This window comes from Neodiprion virginianus, chromosome 1 (assembly GCF_021901495.1).
Source record: "Neodiprion virginianus isolate iyNeoVirg1 chromosome 1, iyNeoVirg1.1, whole genome shotgun sequence".
NCBI lineage: Eukaryota > Metazoa > Arthropoda > Insecta > Hymenoptera > Diprionidae > Neodiprion > Neodiprion virginianus.
In genome coordinates this window covers 28,181,512-28,200,358 of record NC_060877.1, presented here as the reverse complement: position 1 = coordinate 28,200,358, position 18,847 = coordinate 28,181,512, and the positions used below count along the sequence as shown (strand labels likewise).

General features: G+C 34.4%; 2 protein-coding genes across 8 annotated transcripts; one reads left to right on the top strand and one right to left on the bottom strand.

Annotated features, from left to right (window-relative positions):
- The first annotated feature begins 237 nt into the window (after positions 1-237).
- On the top strand, positions 238-12,432 carry LOC124310202 (uncharacterized). 7 transcript variants are annotated; one of them, XM_046773996.1, is made up of 16 exons: positions 238-346; positions 2,036-2,118; positions 2,702-2,998; positions 3,527-3,668; positions 3,985-4,104; positions 4,386-4,651; positions 4,754-4,863; positions 5,689-6,303; positions 8,957-9,154; positions 9,688-10,025; positions 10,091-10,390; positions 10,497-10,767; positions 11,178-11,309; positions 11,418-11,671; positions 12,091-12,235; positions 12,361-12,432. In XM_046773996.1, exons 3-16 carry the CDS (start codon positions 2,769-2,771, stop codon positions 12,366-12,368), a joined length of 3,129 nt encoding a protein of 1,042 aa, XP_046629952.1. In that variant the 5' UTR covers positions 238-346; positions 2,036-2,118; positions 2,702-2,768; the 3' UTR covers positions 12,369-12,432. The 7 variants fall into 7 exon arrangements, with proteins under 7 accessions (XP_046629952.1, XP_046629955.1, XP_046629959.1 ...); XM_046774003.1 differs by having other exon boundaries at positions 276-346; positions 10,497-10,692; positions 11,196-11,309; XM_046774002.1 differs by having other exon boundaries at positions 276-346; positions 10,497-10,692.
- A 3,793-nt stretch (positions 12,433-16,225) lies between these two features.
- On the bottom strand, positions 16,226-18,757 carry LOC124310205 (protein cereblon). Its single transcript, XM_046774007.1, has 7 exons — positions 18,592-18,757; positions 18,133-18,242; positions 17,646-17,975; positions 17,255-17,507; positions 16,970-17,115; positions 16,628-16,824; positions 16,226-16,465 (listed from the first exon to the last, which is right to left on the bottom strand). The coding sequence occupies exons 1-7, from the start codon at positions 18,644-18,646 to the stop codon at positions 16,258-16,260; spliced, it is 1,299 nt and encodes a 432-aa protein (XP_046629963.1). The 5' UTR covers positions 18,647-18,757; the 3' UTR covers positions 16,226-16,257.
- Between the last annotated feature and the right edge of the window lie 90 nt (positions 18,758-18,847).

Here is an 18,847-nt window from a genome sequence, read left to right as displayed (position 1 = left end):
ATCATCGACAAATCTATGAACACAGTGGATAAAATAAGGGAACGGGAAAATTTTAAAAACATGCATCGATGTAGCAATTCATTCGCGGGTTATATTCTATCAATATCAACGACTCCGAAGGAGTACAAAAACGACCGTGGCAAAAACTATAGCACAGAATTTCGACGGTATTTTATTAATTTATTCGTTGTCGAGTTTGGTATTTGTTTTGACCATAGAGGGCTTTGACGTGCTTCATCGAGGGGTAACGTCCGCTCCTGCGCGCCAGTACTGCGCACACGGCTATTTTTCGTCGACCATAAAAATTTCCCAGTAAAGAAAAGATTTGTAGTGGAAAAGTTGATACGTAAGTAAACATTTGATTGAAAAGACAACTTTTCTTAGGGTAGATACAAATGAGGTAAACGATCGTGCAAGTGTCCGTTCCAAATTTACACGGATATTATTAGAGAAGTTGAAAATTTCAGGGTAAGAATGCCAAGTTAAGGTTAAAACAGTGAGCTCTCAAGACTCAATGAAGGTTTTGCGAGTAAAATAGCGTATTTCAAAGAGTTTACGCTTTTCGTTTCGTGGGAGGGGTCCCACTTTTGACTTATTTCTACTACGTCCCGTACATATCTGAATATTAATTTGGAAATTCCATGAAACAATTGGCTTTCATTGGCTATTTCCATTTTCACCAATGATGATTTCGGACGTAGATTCAGGGCGTAGATAACGTAACGCGACGGATATTGACGGAATATAGATTGGCCAAGATTTATTTATGGTCTTAATAAATAGTAGAGATTTCTTTGGGTTAATGTTATTCGCGTAGCTACATTGGTCTGTTCCCCTCCACTCCTCTTTCTCACCCTCCCCGCCCTTCTCGGTCTCCTCCCACCCTTCGCTTATCCTCGTATGCTGCACAGTGTTATTCGGTTACCTTCCCCGCCCTCCGCTTCTTTTACGTGTCACTCCCCACTCTATAATTTTCCACCGTTTTCCTATCACCCCTCCTGTGCCTCTCACTTGACGTTTCCCATCAGTTTTAACAGCTGTTTACGTTGTCTTAACTCATCTTTGAGTCTCAAATGCGTTGAATAAGTTGAGTTATACGTCCTTGTTTTTTAATATAAATTCGGTAATCATATTACGACTCATTTTACACCACCAGTGTTTGTCAAATCTTCAGTTAGTGATCAGTATCCTTTGTCTGAGCAACTGACAGTTCTTGGTAATCTTTATGTGAATGTGCTGATTTTACACTGATCACATCCCTACTTGTGTTAAAACATAGTGCTTTGTTGTTGGTAATAGTTGAAAATCAACAGTCTCTGAAATAACTATCAATTCGTCAGATTTTTTTTATTATTACAAACAGGCATTGCTACTGAACCATGTAATACCGCTGCTTCTTGTGAATATAAAATTTCTTTGTAAGTTAATCCTTGCATTTTATGATGATATTGTGGTAACCCATTTTTGATTCATGATGATCCAAGTGACAATCATGAGCAATCCGTATAAATTGCTCAATATTGTCAAAGTGTATAAAAAAATTTTAAATACTTTTGTCGTATTGTGTCATATGTTTGAAAGTAATTAAAAGGCTGAATATGACATTTTACCTTGGAATTATTAGTTTGTATGTAATGATTCACTACGTTGGTATGACACATTTTTTCCAAGAAATTCACTTTGTCCAGAACCATAGCGATTTAGTAATAGTTTACTCGCACCATGGTTTACATTTAAATTTCCTAACATAACGAGGTGTTTTACAAAATAGTATTCATCCAGTTACGTTTTATTTCTTATTCCACGTGTATCAAAATTTACTGTAGAGCATGTTGCACAATGATACAACTGCTCACTTTCTCTAGTAATTTCATGTCCTACTTGAACAAGGTGAAGGACTGTTTCTGAATGAAATATTTTTACATCTAAAAAGCAATAATCGTTAATTAAAATCATTACTTGATCGTTTAAAATTTACGAAATACCATAGTATGAAATTTACTTTGTTACTTAGAATTCAATCTTTTGATTTCAGGTAGTTATCAGAAATAGAACTCAATCTAGGATCCTAGGCTTTACCATTGGCTCAGTATAGAAAAAATTGGCATACGTTTTAACGTGAGTAAAAAAATTATTACTTCATAAGACATTGCAGTCAGAGTGATAGACTTTTTACTGAGATGAACTGAACGGTTAGCAAAAGTAATATATAATCAATTGTAATAAAGTTATTGAGAAACGTATAAGTGAGCATAGGTATGGTATAATATATGATACTTCTAGAATCACAATTCCATTTGGATGTACATCCAATGTAATTGCCTTATTTTTTAACATTTTAGCATTACTAAGCACTGAATTACGTAGACATATAAGTGCATGTAGACCAGGAGAGATTTAAGTAAAAGATCCATCCTTTACTAAACATCTCCATTCTATGGTAGATGTATTGCGATCAAAATTGAAATTCTAAACAGTACGTTACGTACCTATAATTTGGTAGTCAATAATCTTAGAGTTCTATTTTTATAGACAGCCTTAGATCATGCAATAACTACATATAATACACCTATTTCTTTTATTCTTCTTTATATATATATATCAATCTACCTTTCAGTATTGCTATAGTAATCCAAATTTTTCAACTAGATATTGATGTTCATAACTTTTTAAAGAGATTAATTTTGCGTCTGTTTTTTAGGAACTCTAGGCTCGAAGTGTACTTCAGTTTTTTTCCAAACTTATCACGCAAAGTTCCAATAAGGAGCATGTCGGTTTTGAATCAAAGTGGAGAAGATGCGGTTGAATGTCCGCTATGCATGGAACCGTTGGAGGTGGACGATCTGAACTTTTATCCGTGCACATGTGGTTACCAAATTTGCCGTTTTTGCTGGCACAGAATCCGTACTGATGAAAATGGTTTATGTCCTGCTTGTCGGAAAGCATATCCTGAAAACCCTGCAGACTTTAAGCCTCTAACTAAGGAAGAAATAGCAAGGTATAATAACTATGTTTGTATTTAGTACATAGATGATCATTTAGTAATTTCATTTATGATTGAATGTTGTAAATGACTGTACATCCAACTTCCAAAAGAGCTTTTCTGCATATATAGGTGTGTGCAACCAAATTTCGAATAATACAGTTTTATTGCAACAGCTTACCAGTCCTTTGAAGCATACTCTTTTTGAAACTGGATTTTATTTGTTCCCCATTTGCAGTTTGATTGGAAGATCTTTGATATTTTGCACAAGTCCTGAACTTGTCAGATTAAATTTCAGCAGACCAGTGAACCATAGGATTGATATATCAGTTCTCTAAAAAAAAGTTACAATTGGATTAATTTTCATACATACTAGGACATTAAATATACATTGATAATTATTTTCGAGATTGCAACTTAAACGTGTTACAATAATGAGGTAGAATTATGAATTAACAGTTTTGAATGGGTAAAAACACAATGTTTTATTTATATTCTATACAAATTGTCATGTACGTTGATACATAAGCGATATTTATTTAGGTTGAAGGCGGAGAAAAGACTGAAAGACCAGCAGCGAAAACAACGCGTAACTGAGAACAGGAAACATCTTGCAAACGTTCGGGTGGTGCAAAAAAATCTTGTTTTTGTTGTTGGTTTGCCAATGCGGCTGGCAGATGCTGACGTAAGTGCTGAACATTTCCTGATATCTTAAAACAAACGGTTGAATCGAGGAAGTATGGTATTTTGTTTAATCGATATTTTTCAATCACCTAACAAAAATCTATGGGTCTATAGTTACTAAAATTAAGATTTAGATGTCATTACTTCTCAAACTGAAATAATTTGTGTTTCAATATTGTGCTCATGATATTCTAATTTATTATCGCCTAAAGTGCTATCCTCGGGCATCTAAGATTTATTATTTGTTTTAATTAGTTTTGCATTATTTGTAGGGATAAATTAGTGTACAGTATCTGCCATGACTTTAATTTTTGTAGGTTCTTAAGCGACACGAGTACTTTGGGAAGTTTGGGAAGATTCACAAAGTTGTAATAAATCAAAGTACCTCTTATGCAGGGTCTCAGGGTCCTAGTGCATCGGCGTATGTTACGTATCAAGTAAGTCGCAACTTGACAGGGTTTTATGTAAAGGGCATTGCAAAATAAGAGTAATACAAAAGTACTCTTGAAACCCTGGCGTCAATTATTAAAAAAATGTGCTTGTTTAATAATTGTACACCAAACCTGTACATACCAATAGAATCTTTGACTTCTATCTATGCTGTTTACTGTTTCGACTGGTCTCATATTATCTGTGCTTTCATATCATATTACTCTGTGCTTTTGCAATCAATTCCGATTTAAACTGATTTTTTATTATCTATGTTTTACAACTTCAGCGACAAGAAGATGCGTTGCGTGCTATAGAAGCAGTAAATAATATAGTAGTTGATGGGCGGACGGTCAAAACGTCACTAGGGACCACAAAGTACTGTTCGCATTTCATGCGTAATCAGGCATGTCCGAAACCAGATTGTATGTACCTTCATGACTTTGGTGACCAGGAAGCCTCTTTTACAAAGGAAGAAATGCATCAAGGCAAACACCAGGAGTATGAGCGTAAACTTGTACAGTCGTTACACGCCCATGCATCTGCAATACAACGGTAAATAAAAATTTTTGCATCTTGTTTACATTCTTGGTATTTTGCAAAAAAAAAACAGTAGATTCGTCTTGTTATGATTGACATTTTATACATCTTTTTCAGAAAACCAACGCCATCGCCACCAGTGACAGGTAGCACAGTTCGCGAGAATGGTACGGTGAATACACAAACAAAAGAAGCATGGCCTTCGTTACAACCTGGGCAGACAAATAGTAAGTCGAACGTTTTATGTTATTTAATTTTTTTTATCATTATTGTCTTTAGTTAGGTGTGATCTGATAATTATTGAGTTTATATTGCTAAACTAACTAGCAGTCTAAACTAACTATGTCAAATTTATTAAATTATATGTCAAATTTTTTTAAAGCTAGAAAGGAATGAATGACTGATAAAAAAACATACAAGCAAATGGGATAAACAGGGTATCCCAAAACTAACTGTAAACCTTTAGGGAAGTAATAGAGGGTGTCGAGTTGACTAAATTCGCTTATAGAACATGAGGTCTCTGAGATACCATTCGCAGGATACGAATATTTAAAACATCAGATTAGGTGGATAATGTCTTTGAATCAATGCGTCAGTCACTAGTTCGTTGAGCTCGACTATGCATCCAAGTTAAAGGTTATAACTTTCAGCACCTCTTGTAACGATTGATTTTTGTAGTAAATTGTTTTTCCAAATTACTTTTGTTTTAAATTCTCAAATTCGAAAGTGGTAGGACCCGCATCAGTAATCCAGCACACCTATCGACCAGACTGCTGAACAATCACTGCCGTGTATTCAATACTGGTACATGCCGGCACCTAATGCAACTTTTCAACTGGTCTTATCTCGTGAACAATGCTTTGGAAACTACAAGTTCTATAGGCCAATTGACTCAGCATGACACCCTCTCTTGCCCCTTTTATTTTTCTATTTCCATTATATTACCGTTACATGTCGAATCGATATTAAAAATATCATGTTTTCATTTCATTTTTGTACTTTTGAGTATAATTACATGCAAATTGTCCACTAAAATGGGAAAATGTTTACAGGCACACAAACAAATAGTAAAGAACCATCTCCACCTGTGCATACGCCGGTGCAACAATCTAATGGCACAAACGGAAGTGTAAGCATACAGCAAAATCACCCAGCTGTCACGATAAATCAACAAAATAACAACAACAAAGGCGAAGGAGGTCTGAGTCGTAGAGGAAAAAGTAATAGTGAAAGTAAAGCACAGGCTGCGCGCAACAAACACAAAAACTCACAGAATAAAGAAAAACATGGAGTACGGACAAGTTCTCGGTCTGAATCAAATTCAACAAATGGTCAAACTAGTTTACAGACGCAGAGTAACATGCAAAAGGAGTCTCTCGATTCTTCGGTCGATTCAGTTAGTGAAAATACACAAATGTCGAGCTGTAGGAGTAAAATGGATCAACACAATACACAAAGTAAGGATCAAAATCCATCGGAATTCCAGAACGACGAACCAAAGATTAATGGTGTCTTTGAAAATGGTGAAAGAAGTCAATCTGAGAGCGAAAGTGATCCTCCAAGGGAAGGCAGTACGCCAGCTAGTACTGTTTCAAGCACAGAAGATTCTACAAATCTCAATGCAGGGTTAGTGGATTCCGAAGAAATTGGCAGTGTAGCTGTGTTAGGTGAGTTCTTTATACTCGCCGTTATTTTTGTCTGTCTCGACTGTCTTTTATTGAACTGATTGTGTATTTCGCTGTGGGTTTCTCAGATAGTGGGTACTTTCTTAAAATATAAGGTTTCCATTGCGTCGATTTAATAACAATTCAGAACAATGCCATATTGAAGTGATCATAATTTTCGTAGTAATCAAAGCACTTGAAAAACGCATCAATTAAGCCTTATTAAATATCTGCATTAGTTTTTACTTAAACTAGTCAGACACTAGTAGAATAAGTAGCATACGTTTTTAGACATTTATGGTGATTTTTGATTTTGAATATGAAAAATCACTTGCACATACTTTATAAATAACATTGAAAATTGAATTTCAAAGTCTATGACGCGTACGTGGACATAAAGTGCGGATATTCAAGTATTTAAACGTTTAGTGCTTAGCATGCCACATTTGGCACGAAGGGAATTGGCTATTTTTTTTAATATCATCGTCTTATTCAATCAAAAAGTACTCCAAAAAATTTTTAAAATTTTCGGGCAACATTAAGAAAGGTTTAATTCCAGAAATTCCATAAAAAATTTATTCACTTGGTTAAGGAAAGTTAAAAAAAAAAGAGTTTCTCAAACCTACCATTTTTCACATATTTTGACCCAGAGAAATGGTTAGCAGTTGAAAAAAACTTCCGCTTTTAGTCCCATTTGATGATATAAAGTAAAATTGAGCCATTATTGTTCAGCTGTACTATAAAATATAACCTTCTTGTGAATTTCCGTGTGAGAAACGGGTAGTCGACTTTCTTACAATTTCCACGAATTTCTTCTATTTAATGGTAATTGATTTTCAAATACGCTTTTTGCTCAACTTACCAACTAACTTGCTGTTATTTATGAAAACATAAAGTATTAGTTTTCATTGTTATTAATTTTGTATTTATACAAATGCATATTTCTACTAACTACGGGGAGGATAGATATAATATATACATTTTAAAGAAATCTTCCTGATATTCTTTTATACAATCTGAAGAAATACAACAATTTTATTGAAACACAGTATAAGAATCACTTAAGTATTCAATCACAGTTCTTCATAGTAGAGCAAGGGAAGTTGTATTCGATAGCAGTGAAATATATCGCAATATTTAAAAAAAAGTCAATGTGAAATAGGACCTATGCAAACTCGATTAATATTTAATTTTGCAAGCTGAAAGCTCGTAATTGGATTAAACGTATTTGGTCGCAATTATACGTTATGACTGACTGAATAATTCAGACGTTTTGTTCATTGTGAAAACATTTGAATACTGTAATCATGTATTAAAGTTATGATCCTGTTATTTTAAAACCAAACGATTGGCCAATTACTGACTAGTAACTAGTAAAATTTCCTCCGTTCTCTTTCCTAAATTCGTAAATTGAAGAATCAGTATTTCCGGTTAGAATCAGGCTTTGCCTTCGGGTATAATTAAAAAAACATCTATGGTCTTCCGAAAATGATGTTCAGTTTATTCTTTAAAGCTTAAAGTACTCTGTAGTGTCTAATAAACGTACCTATGCGCTTTAATGTGGATCTTATGATCTAAATAGTCAGGAAAGACTGCCATACTATAAATATGAATATGTGTTTTAAGAGTAAATACTTATGCCAAGTGCCTATTGAAGAGTGTAGAATGATACATACTATAAAAAAATATAATATGCCAAAATAAAGAGAGTTAATCAGAAAATTGATCGTGTTGTGTCTTCGTGTGTGCTTATTTTTATCCTACACAGAGAATAGGCTAGTTAGATAAACGTGAACTTTGCCCAGAAAATCGTTAATTTTTGAGATTTTAGTAGACATGTTGCTCTTTTTCTTAACAAAATTGTCAGGTAAGTATTGAAAGTAGACAGATTGTATTGGTTTATCCGAGGATCTCTGTCAACTTTTGTATACAGCCAAATAAATTCACTGTTTAGATCGAGATAATAACACAAATTGATAACGATCTAATTTAGAACTGTGATTCATGTCGCATCAGCAAAATTTTTAATTTACATGCAAATGGTCTCTGTACTTTAGCAAATAAAACCGATTTATTGAAATAATGGAAAAATAGAAATTTTTCGCACACACAGGCACGCACGTAGAGATACCCATGAGTTGGTGATGTTAACTGACTTCAGTCATTGTTGTAAAATCCTAATATTTGACTATAGATAATTTTTTCCAAAATTACCCTAGTCATGTTTCTTACAAAATATAGAGAAAGATATCCCATATGTGATATTTTTATCTTTGCTTTGAACCAGAAAATTAGCTTCTCTTCCATTTTTGCATTTGACACATGTCGCACGTTATTGAAAGAAGTTAATTCTTGTAACGTACTTCAGTATCTGTTTCAGAACTAAAATCTCAAGATAAAAGAAATCTGTCTAGTATTCTCTTGCATTTATCATATTTTCCTTGTTTGTATCACATGATTAGTTTTCTGGGCAAAGATGCAATCAATAGCATTAAAGCAATTACAGTATTCTAACATTTAAACAAGGTAACAACAAAATATGGAGGAAATTATTTGGTATCATTTTGTTGGGAGCTGTTTATTCTGGCATTCTGGAGGAACCTTAAAACAAGTAGATCGCATCTCGTAGTGTAGCGGTTGTACGTGTCGTGTCTAGGTACATCACCAGCAAGCACGACTTCATCTCAGGATGGCTCACAGCAACTGCCCCCTGGTATCCGTGTGCATAATGGCGGGTCGCAAATACAACTGAATCATCGATCCATCTTTCAAACGGATAACAACAGCTTTTTTAGTTCGAATACATTTCAGAAAGTATCATCTACTGTATCTACGCCACCAACGTCACAAACCGGTATGCGTATCAGGCATTTGTCCAATTTTATCTGTAAGACTGATATTGAATATTCAGATACCCAGATAATTCAGTGTGTCTGTACAATAAGTCTATTCCACTAGTTGCAATTCGTTTTACCAATTCACTGAATGTTTGTTGTGAATAATTTTTACGTAGCAAATGTAAAGCAATAATCATGTTATCTCGTAATATGGCAAGGCTTGCTTGTGTTGAGCGACTTTTTGTTGATAACTCTTGCACAGAATAGTTTTCTCTGATTTTGATAGCAATTTCGGACACACCTTGTTCTCATTTTGCTGGCAACACTTTACAAGCATTGCTATCATTTTGCTGTCAAATTTGAACGCACGTTGTTATCTGGGTAATCAAAGTAATTGTATAAAAGCACTATAACTAATTTATTGAATACTAGCATACGATACAGATTTAATTATTTGATTGTGGTATTAATTTTTTAATATGGAAGTACTTTTATGTTTATATTTCTAGGGATTTTAGAAAATAATGACAAAAATTGTTTTATTGAACAGGGAGCACAAATTTAGATTGGATGAGTACGGGATTGGTATCGATACCTGATTCCCTACCTACTGTCCACTCTAGTGAAGATTGGCAAGCTGCGTTTGGATTTCAACCCGAACCTTCTCAGACAAATCTCCCCACACATAAGCCAAGCCCGTCTAGTTCACCAGGTGTCTCTTTCAATCCCGAGGAATTTATTGATGGAGAAGTCTTCACTAATTCGAGATATGCTACTTTGGCTGAAAATGCAACTGTATTTGCTACAAATTTTCTCACAGATTCACCAGCATCGAAGTTTATGGCTGATTTTCAACAAAATTCGTTGAGACAGAGGCTTGTAATGCAGGTAATTATTGTAAATACGAAACATTTGTCTGGTCATTACTTACAGACACTTGCATACATTTGCAGGCGCAACAAAATCAAGAAAATTGTGATTACATAAAACAAAACGGTCAGACGTCGTTGGATGACTTAAATAAACATCATAGTGAAGTAAATACAGAGATAAAGGCTGATGATGATTTGGGTTTCGATCCTTTTCATGAGACTCAAAAAGCATTAGCAGAATTGATGGAAAATGAAATGCTGCAGCACCAGAGACTGTTTCAGCAACAGCAGCAACAACAACAACAGCTAAGAGAACGAGAAGAACAAAGCAGAGTGCAACAACAAAGCCTTGTGAGCTTAGGCCAACAACACTTCCCCCAGGTTAAAAAATCTCAAAGTTTAAACCTTTTTTAACCTAATGAAATATCTCTTGCTTTCATTTCTAACTCTTATGTAACATTAAAAGTTCTTGTTTTTCTCAATATAGGTGGCACACATTGCTCATTTGCAACAACAAGCACAACATATGCAGAACCTTCAAGCATTGCAGCAATCACATTCCCTGTTATCTCGACTTCCACCAAATTTGTTACCGCCTAGCGGTACTCAAAGCCCTGCACCTACGGCAGCTACATCAACCAATCTTGGACAGCGCAGTCGTCTACCACCACCAGGCTTTCCAGGTTCGGCTCCAAATCACATGAACTCCTTTGGTTTGGGTATACCGCGACCGGCTCCCACAAACAATGTTCTTTCCGGTAAATAATAATTAATTTTCGCTAGCGCGTGTCAAATAAAATCGTCACTATCGTCAAATTATCCACGGATACATGCTCCATGTTTTTTCTTTGTTTTTTTTTTCTTCTGTCCCTGTGAATGCATCTATTTTATAGCTGACCCAGATCCTTTTGACTATGAAGAATCAAAATTTTCGGGCAATCAATTTTTAGTTCTGGAAATTGTAGCTGAAAACTATTTGATCATCATTTTCCATCATCGACTCTGAAACAGTCAGAAAGCTGTATACTTGAAGTGATTTTAGATATAAACTGTGACAATAAGATACAGGTATTACCTCTTAACAATAAACTGCTATTTCCATTGTAGTTGTAGATATTTACAATATGGCAAAAATGTACAATGGCATGGACTCGTGTTTGTGTTACAGAGTTGCTTATGTCTGCAGGTAGTAAGATACTGCCATTCATGAGTCACTCATCTGGGGTATTGTTCACTGGTGCCCAAACTCCACAGCAAAATACTTTTCTACCCAATGGTGGCCCGCTACTTCGTTCACAAGGTATAGATTGTCTCTTATTTTGTTCTCTTTCACCTTCTCAACTTTCTAAAAGTAGACATTACGGAATGATGATTTTATAAACAATAAAAAACCATGCTCTTTATTCAGGCGTTGGTAAATGTGCCGGCGATGCTGTGTATAACTTAAAAGATTGGTGCGAAGTGGGCAGTCCACAACAGCAATACCACCAACAGCTTCTACACCAAAAGACAGGGTGGAATAACATCGGACCAAATGCTGACTGGACTTCAATTGATCCAGCTATTGTTAGCTCATCTAGACCAGTTCCTTTCCAGGCGACAGCTACTTGGCAATTCCCTCACGTTCAGTCTCCGCACACATCATCTCATACAACACAACAGGTCTGTTGAAAATCTATAATGTACCGAAAAATGTTGATAACCTTCTGGCTTTCAATAATTACTTTGATATTTTGGCACATAAAATGCTAAACTTAATTAAAAATTGAATCACATACCGTTATTAATCAAAGAAATATTATACTTATCACTTGCCTACTACATTTTGAAATCAATAGAGATTCTTGTAAGTGATCTTATTGACAAATACGTGTACCTGAGTTCGGAATTTAAAAACGATTCGATCATTGTAAGATAAAATGGTATGGTATGTTCTCCAAATGTGTTAAGAGAATAGAAAAATATTCTCAAATACATGAGCTCTCGATTTTCTCTAGTGTATGGTTAGTTTTTCACACCTTGAGTCTATTGAGCTCCAATCTTGGAAAATGACTTTCTTGCAAATATTGAAACATTAATAGGAGCAGAACCAGCCCCAACACTGGGCAATGCAACCACCACCAGGTTTTGCTGCGACATCGTCTTCGGCGCCACATAATGGTCAGCAACCAAACTCAGGGACACAATCGCATTCTAAACTTATTTCTGCTGGATCTGAGATTGAAAGTGAGTTATTATACGATATGTTGTACCTACTAGAAACTAAAATTTCCATTGAGGATAAACCTAGTAACACAACGGTCAGTGGAATCAAATATCATGTCATTAAAGAAGTTTATCACTTGTTGCAGACTTGTAAACATCATGAAAACAGGCGGACATACCAATACCACGCGATACACAGTGCAGGCATCAGAGTGTAAGAAACAGCCAGTGGCTGGTGACGTACCTTTTCTAACTCATGTCTATATCTATTTCCAGAAATATTTGATTTGGCTTCGAGCCAATGTGTATTTGGTAATGCAAAAAATAATAGAAATACTATTTTAGCAATTTTTTTTTCCTGATTTACAAGCATATGTTGATCCACCTTCGGATAAGGTTATATTTAAACAATGTATATTCAAAATTACTGATATTACACCTGAGACATTTTACTGCATATTCTCGAAGGTATTCGAACTAAGTTTAGAAACAGAGATTTCATTTGCGATGATTGTGCAATATTAAAGTGGTGTTTGTATTGACATTATTACAAGCATTTTGAGACTTTCGCATTTCTTTACTAGATCAAAAGTCATTAATAGAGTATAATTCACAAGTTCAAGTCAATAAGGATTGCCAAAAGTGACTCAAAACACTTAGCACAATTACTTTTTCAGCCCATTATAATCAGCAAATTATTCTAGAGCCAGAAAATAGTTGTCATAATTTGAAACAAGCAGTAATATTCGATTTTATTTTGATTATTTATTCACTTTTTTCCGCATTCAACGTGTCTTCAGACAGTTTTAAATTCAAATTCTTGATACAATTTTGACAATGTGAAGAACGTCCACGGCTTTGATTGTGACAAGCCAACAAAGAATCGAAACAGATTATCACCTAGTCAGATTTGCCAATTTCAGTATCAGAGAAAGTTGAAGTATAATAGATTTTTACTATTTCAACAGTGAAAACAGTAAAGAAGGAGCACAATTGAATTGTAAGTTATACGGCACTTATTTCAATCTAAACATTGATGATAATTGATTGTATAGCCATTACAGGAATTGAATAACAGTGTTAGTGAAAGCACTGGCTTATTTGTCGAAGGTTGAAAAAGGGTCACTTATTATATCTGATTTTGTAACACAACATCACATCTTCCAGTGGCGATCTGCATAAGTTCAGTCTGTAATTTAATTTGCTACGTACCTGTCCCTCATTTTCCTGATTTAATATTGAGAGCAGCCTAGTGGTATTTCTGTATTTATTCATGGTTCTAGACATTAATCAAGACTAACTGTTTACATCAAATCTCTCCTACCTTTCCTTCTTCCTGTGAATCCAAAATTATGGCATAATAGATATCAGAGTATGTAGTAGTTATCCAATTTAATCCGCGATTTCACCAATGATCAAGGAAAAGATATAGACAGCTGTGTGTGGTGACATTCGGTGGAGGGCACAGTATGTGTGTATATTGTATATACATTGCATATGTATACTGTACATTTATGTACCGAAAATTTTTAATTTTAAAAAGAATTGTCGAGAAGTTTTGTGAACACGAAACCACAGGGCTATAGTGGACAATATGAAGGAAAATTGATTTTGGAACAATTCACTAGTGATACTTAGTGCCATACTATTAGAATCACGATATTAACTCAAGGTTATCCATTTTGCGAATTTTTACAGAACATAGAAAAATAACCACTACAAATTTATACGATAATTTAAAATTATAAAAAACCAACACTATTCTATATACTTGGGCTTAGACTTGATAAACTTTGACAGCTGATAATCATTGGGCTTATGATTTGAAAATTTTTCCTTGATTTCAAACACTACCCTGTGTTCTCGTTTCTGACAAAACACGCTGAGCATGAAGAGAGAGGTCAAATTGCATTCAAGTTGAGTATTCTGAACGTTAAGGGCAGAAACACAATTTGTATTCGCGATGTACAATTTTCGTTTTGATTCGCTCTATTTGAACCTGGCACACTGGACGTTAAGGACAGTTGTGCAGTATTAAAATCGAGCGAAAACAAAATGAAGACCCCTTAAAAATATGGTATTAAAGAAAAGCACCTAAAAAAAGCAAATGTGTACTTTGGACATGCAAAGATTGGACAGCTGCTGAGCTTTTTCTTTCTACAATCATCCAGCACGGTCCGCAATTTGTATAAAATTATTAAAATAACAAGAGACAGCGTCTAATTATTAATATGATTATAAATTGAAATTACACAATATTGAATGAGCGCGTAGCGATCTTGATGACTAATGTCATGTCGCAAACGAATAGATACACAAGCGAATGAATGAAAAATTGAAATATGATTATTATAAATTTATTGATTGATTTAAAGTAATCGAAAAATATACGATATGCGAGAGCAAAAATTAATCGATTGATTCGAAGTATTTATCAAAGTACCTTTACCCTTGATGAATGAAATTTTGTTCATTTACAGTCACGAATTGTACATACATGTAGATGAAAAACTTATGCTAACTCATAGATCACTATATTCGCTACCATTGTTAGGAACAGTCTTAGGGCAAACTCTTGAAATTGATTATGCAACTATGTTGTAATTTTATTACTGGTGGCGTCTTCTTCCACCAATAAAAGGTAATAAAAGGAATTTGACTTTCGGGAGAAATGTAGACTAGCGGCGGATTTAATAAGATAGAATAACGAATGTTTTCCTGGGATTTATTTTTTGGTAAACTTGAAAAACTAAACACAATTCAAATCTTTATATTGTAAAGGTTTCAAGGATGTTTACAGGCCTTTTAAAAACTTTATTATAATGATTGATATATAAATTTTAACTTCAACAAATTCTTCATTCCCGGCGCTGTACAGAATTGAAAATGATATCTGCACTCTTCTATTCGATTTTCCAAGAATTTTAATAAGTGTAACTGCTTGTTTCAGATGAAAACCGGTTGTTTTATTCATTACAAAATATTGCACACTTTCCTAACAAATATGTTACTAACAAACGGAACCACGTGATTGAACTTTACAAAGGGTTTGAGATTCACCAATTTCATACGTTTTTCAACAGTATCAAATTGCGTAAATCACTTTTAATGTATCGACTTTTAGATACTTGCAGTAGACGAAGTTCTAATTGTGAGCAGCTAAATATTTTGCGGTAGCTACAATAAATTAAGCGATACTCAATCCAGCATTTCAGAACGAATAGATCCTAAAATATATCAACCCGTTCCCTTTAAAATGAAAATATTTACTCAAAATACCATTATTTGAGAAAGAAAAATAAAGAAACACTTTTTGTGGACGATTTCGAAATGATTTGGTATGTTTCAGAACTTTAGTTTGGTTCCAAATTTGCGATTTTCCTGCAGTGTGAGAATAATTCTACAAAATAAATAGCGGGAATCGATTTGTCAGAAAATTTGACCTCTATTTCATATACTTTACAATTATTTAATATGCAGTATATATCGAGAAAATCGTAAATCAAGATTGTACACTATAATGTACAAAAAAGCGAATGGGTTAAATAGTAGGTTTCATACCTAGGGCATAAAATTCAACTTTACGCCCGCAAATGGTGCATATTTGAACGTACTTTATGCCTACTATGACGAAAAATATAGTATTATTTTTATTTTACAGAAATTGTGGGTTATAACTTCACTACCTGTACTAGAAATCGTAACGTACTGTACAATGCTGCGAACTAGCAATTGATCGTATAACATTCGCTTAAAATGTATGTAATATTTCATAATCCTACATTCAGCATCGTTTTATCGCAAAAACAATTCGTAACTTTTTATAAACTGTGCCATAACGGTGCACCCTTTGCTGTAGTATATACTAATAAACTGCACTTGATGCTTCTGTTTTTGTTAGAAAAAATATTTCAATTATTACGGTAAAAACTTATCAATGGAAAATCGGAATGAGTTACAGCTTTCACCCTTACATATAATATTATCTGTATTAATTTTTTGAGTACTAAATCATATATGATTATGGTTATGATTGTCATTAACTATTCAGACCATGTCAAAAAATCGTCGGAATTGTTATATCTTTGAATTCTACTTTTCCAGTGTTGTTCTTTTGCGCCAAGTTTTTTTGATCGTAAGCTTTTTCTAGTAAGTCCCCAAAATGCCACAGGTCTAAGATCACTCTGAACTGCTGTGAACTTCCATCCCATGTGGACACCACAGTTGCATGAAGCTATTGTCCAAGCATACCTGAATAAAACTTTTATTAATTTCACTTGAATTATTTACAGGATTTACCTATGTAGTTGCAAGAGCTGAAGAATGATCTATAGTACTTAGAGATCAAGCAGTTTTATTTAACCGATGAAAAATATTGATTGGCACAAATAAGTATAAGAGCAAATGTTGTACCCCGGAAACCAGCTAAAATCGGTACACGGCTCCTCTCTGCTAAGTACCAGGCCTTGAGCTTTGTATAGAGTCACCGTATCATGAATAATTCCGGCAGGATTACAATAAGCATTTTGCGGCCCTTCTTTACTCATAGGAAATATGTCAGACTGTTTTCCAATGAATTCATTGCATTGGGAACACGTGAAAACTCGGTCCTATATGAATCAAATTAGTATCATTAATTATGGAAAGAATAAGGAAAGTAAATTGTTTGAGACAGAATTAATTCACAGATATCGATTGGAAATTGGTTAGTGATGTTCCATTGGTTAAAATTCTAACTACTCCATATTAATGTACCTTGACCAGATATTTGATCTCCCATTGTAACCTAGGAATGGCACAATTATAGGCCAGTAATAAAATTCTTTCGCTGTCGTCCAGTGGTAGATTTTGAGCAACCCAAAATGATAATTCTGTTGTATCTTCCGGAATACTACTGCCCTCTAAACCAGAATAATTTAATCAACATTGATGTACTCATAAATACTTTGCATAAAGTCCAAATAACCATTTATAAGACAATCATATTCCTGTCAGAGGTTATGATAATTTTTGTCATATGCTAATAGCAAAGAAACTAACGTGTTTCAATGTATTGTAAAAACTGCCTGATTCTGATTGCAAGTATTCTTGAATCGTACTGTCTATAGACCCAGGATGGCCAAGGAGTTGCTACTGCGTCATATCTTTCTAATATTTGCCGTCTTTTTGCTTGATGTTTATTAGTGGGAGGTGTTCTCAGGCGATCCAAGCTGACTAATCGCTCGTCGAATAACGGTGGTCCAAGTGATATTTCTGGTAGTATTTTAACATCAGCAGATATCTTGCCCGAGCCCTTTCATAAGAAAAGTATGTTGTCAATAATGTATCTATGTTGTGAAATCGCCAGAAAACAATTTTATACAAACCGATTGAAGTCAGTAAATCATAGATAGTAAAGATGTTAAATATGACTAATTCGGTAGGGACAAACCTGTATTAGACGCAATATTTTAAAACGTTGTCTCCCCTTTGCTTTCACCCTAAACCCATATGATTGAATTTCTGATTTGTATTGATAAATTTCAGCTGTTGTTCCAATAGGGATCATTTTGTCACGATCCAAGCAAACAACACCAAAAGTTCGATCCTTGTCTATACACTTTTGGAGCATCTCGATAGTATCTCTTCCATGGACAGTTAGTGGCAGTGTTTGACCAGGGAATAAAATGACCGATTGTTTTACTAATAACGGCAGGTTCATATATATACCATCATCCAAAATAGTCCGACCTCTCAGCTCCTCCAAGTTATTTCCCAAATACTGAGAAGGTGAAAAAGATGAAGGTTAAAATTGATGCTGATAAAAATCTTGACGCAAATAAAACATGCAATTATGAGTCGACTCATTCTTGAAAAGAAGTGTTTGTTATTTATTTCATAAGTTTAAAAGTGAGTATGTCTCATTTGCATCACTTCACCGAGTGAGTTGCAGGTAGCGTTAAATCAAACGTGCTATCTGTGGATGGAAGTGACACCACGTCTTCGATGGTTTCATCGGAATCAGATGCTTCCACAATGTATGATGCATCTGTAAAATCATAAATATAGGAAAAACAATTGAAATAGATAACCTGGTAAAAGTGTCTACAACATATTTGAAAGGTATGCAGTGTTACAAAATTCCTAATGCTTTGAAATTTGAAGTAAGAATTGGGACGATCTTAGGTAAAAGTAAAACGTGTTTAAAAGTAAAACGTAGATTAAGGTACATAGATGTAAATATTTTCTACCCGTTCATCGAGTATTCCTTTTGTTTTGAATTTTCAAAAGGACAACAATTATGTTTCATTGCCAGAATTACATTTTCGTCAGTTTGAACTTATTGCAGAATGTCAAGGGGAAATTTTCATGATCAGAAAAATTATTGTTGCATTTACCTGAATTATTCTCTTCAGAAGCACTGGATTCGTCTGTCTCCATTACAAAGTTCATAACTGGGTTCTAAATGTGGTTAACTGTAAATATTTTTGGATAAAATTGGAAAAATCTTGCATTAAATTCAGCAGTTTCATTTACGGCATATACGCCGAATTCTTCACACCGTTTCACTTGTGGTTATGACAAAAAGTGTCAAAAAATTGTTCAGATACTTCAATTGGTTGAAATTTGTATGCTACGAGAATACTAGCCAAT

Bases quoted from the DNA above. Each gene is read 5' to 3' on its own strand.
- LOC124310202 (XM_046773996.1), top strand. From the start codon at position 2,769: ATGTCGGTTTTGAATCAAAGTGGAGAAGATGCGGTTGAATGTCCGCTA. The intron at 2,999-3,526 runs GTATAATAACTA...ATATTTATTTAG, and splicing joins ACTAAGGAAGAAATAGCAAG to GTTGAAGGCGGAGAAAAGAC. The intron at 3,669-3,984 runs GTAAGTGCTGAA...TAATTTTTGTAG, and splicing joins TGCGGCTGGCAGATGCTGAC to GTTCTTAAGCGACACGAGTA.
- LOC124310205 (XM_046774007.1), bottom strand. From the start codon at position 18,646: ATGAACTTTGTAATGGAGACAGACGAATCCAGTGCTTCTGAAGAGAAT. The intron at 17,976-18,132 runs GTGAAGTGATGC...TCACCTTCTCAG, and splicing joins CGCTACCTGCAACTCACTCG to TATTTGGGAAATAACTTGGA. The intron at 17,116-17,254 runs GTTAGTTTCTTT...ATTCTGGTTTAG, and splicing joins TTTACAATACATTGAAACAC to AGGGCAGTAGTATTCCGGAA.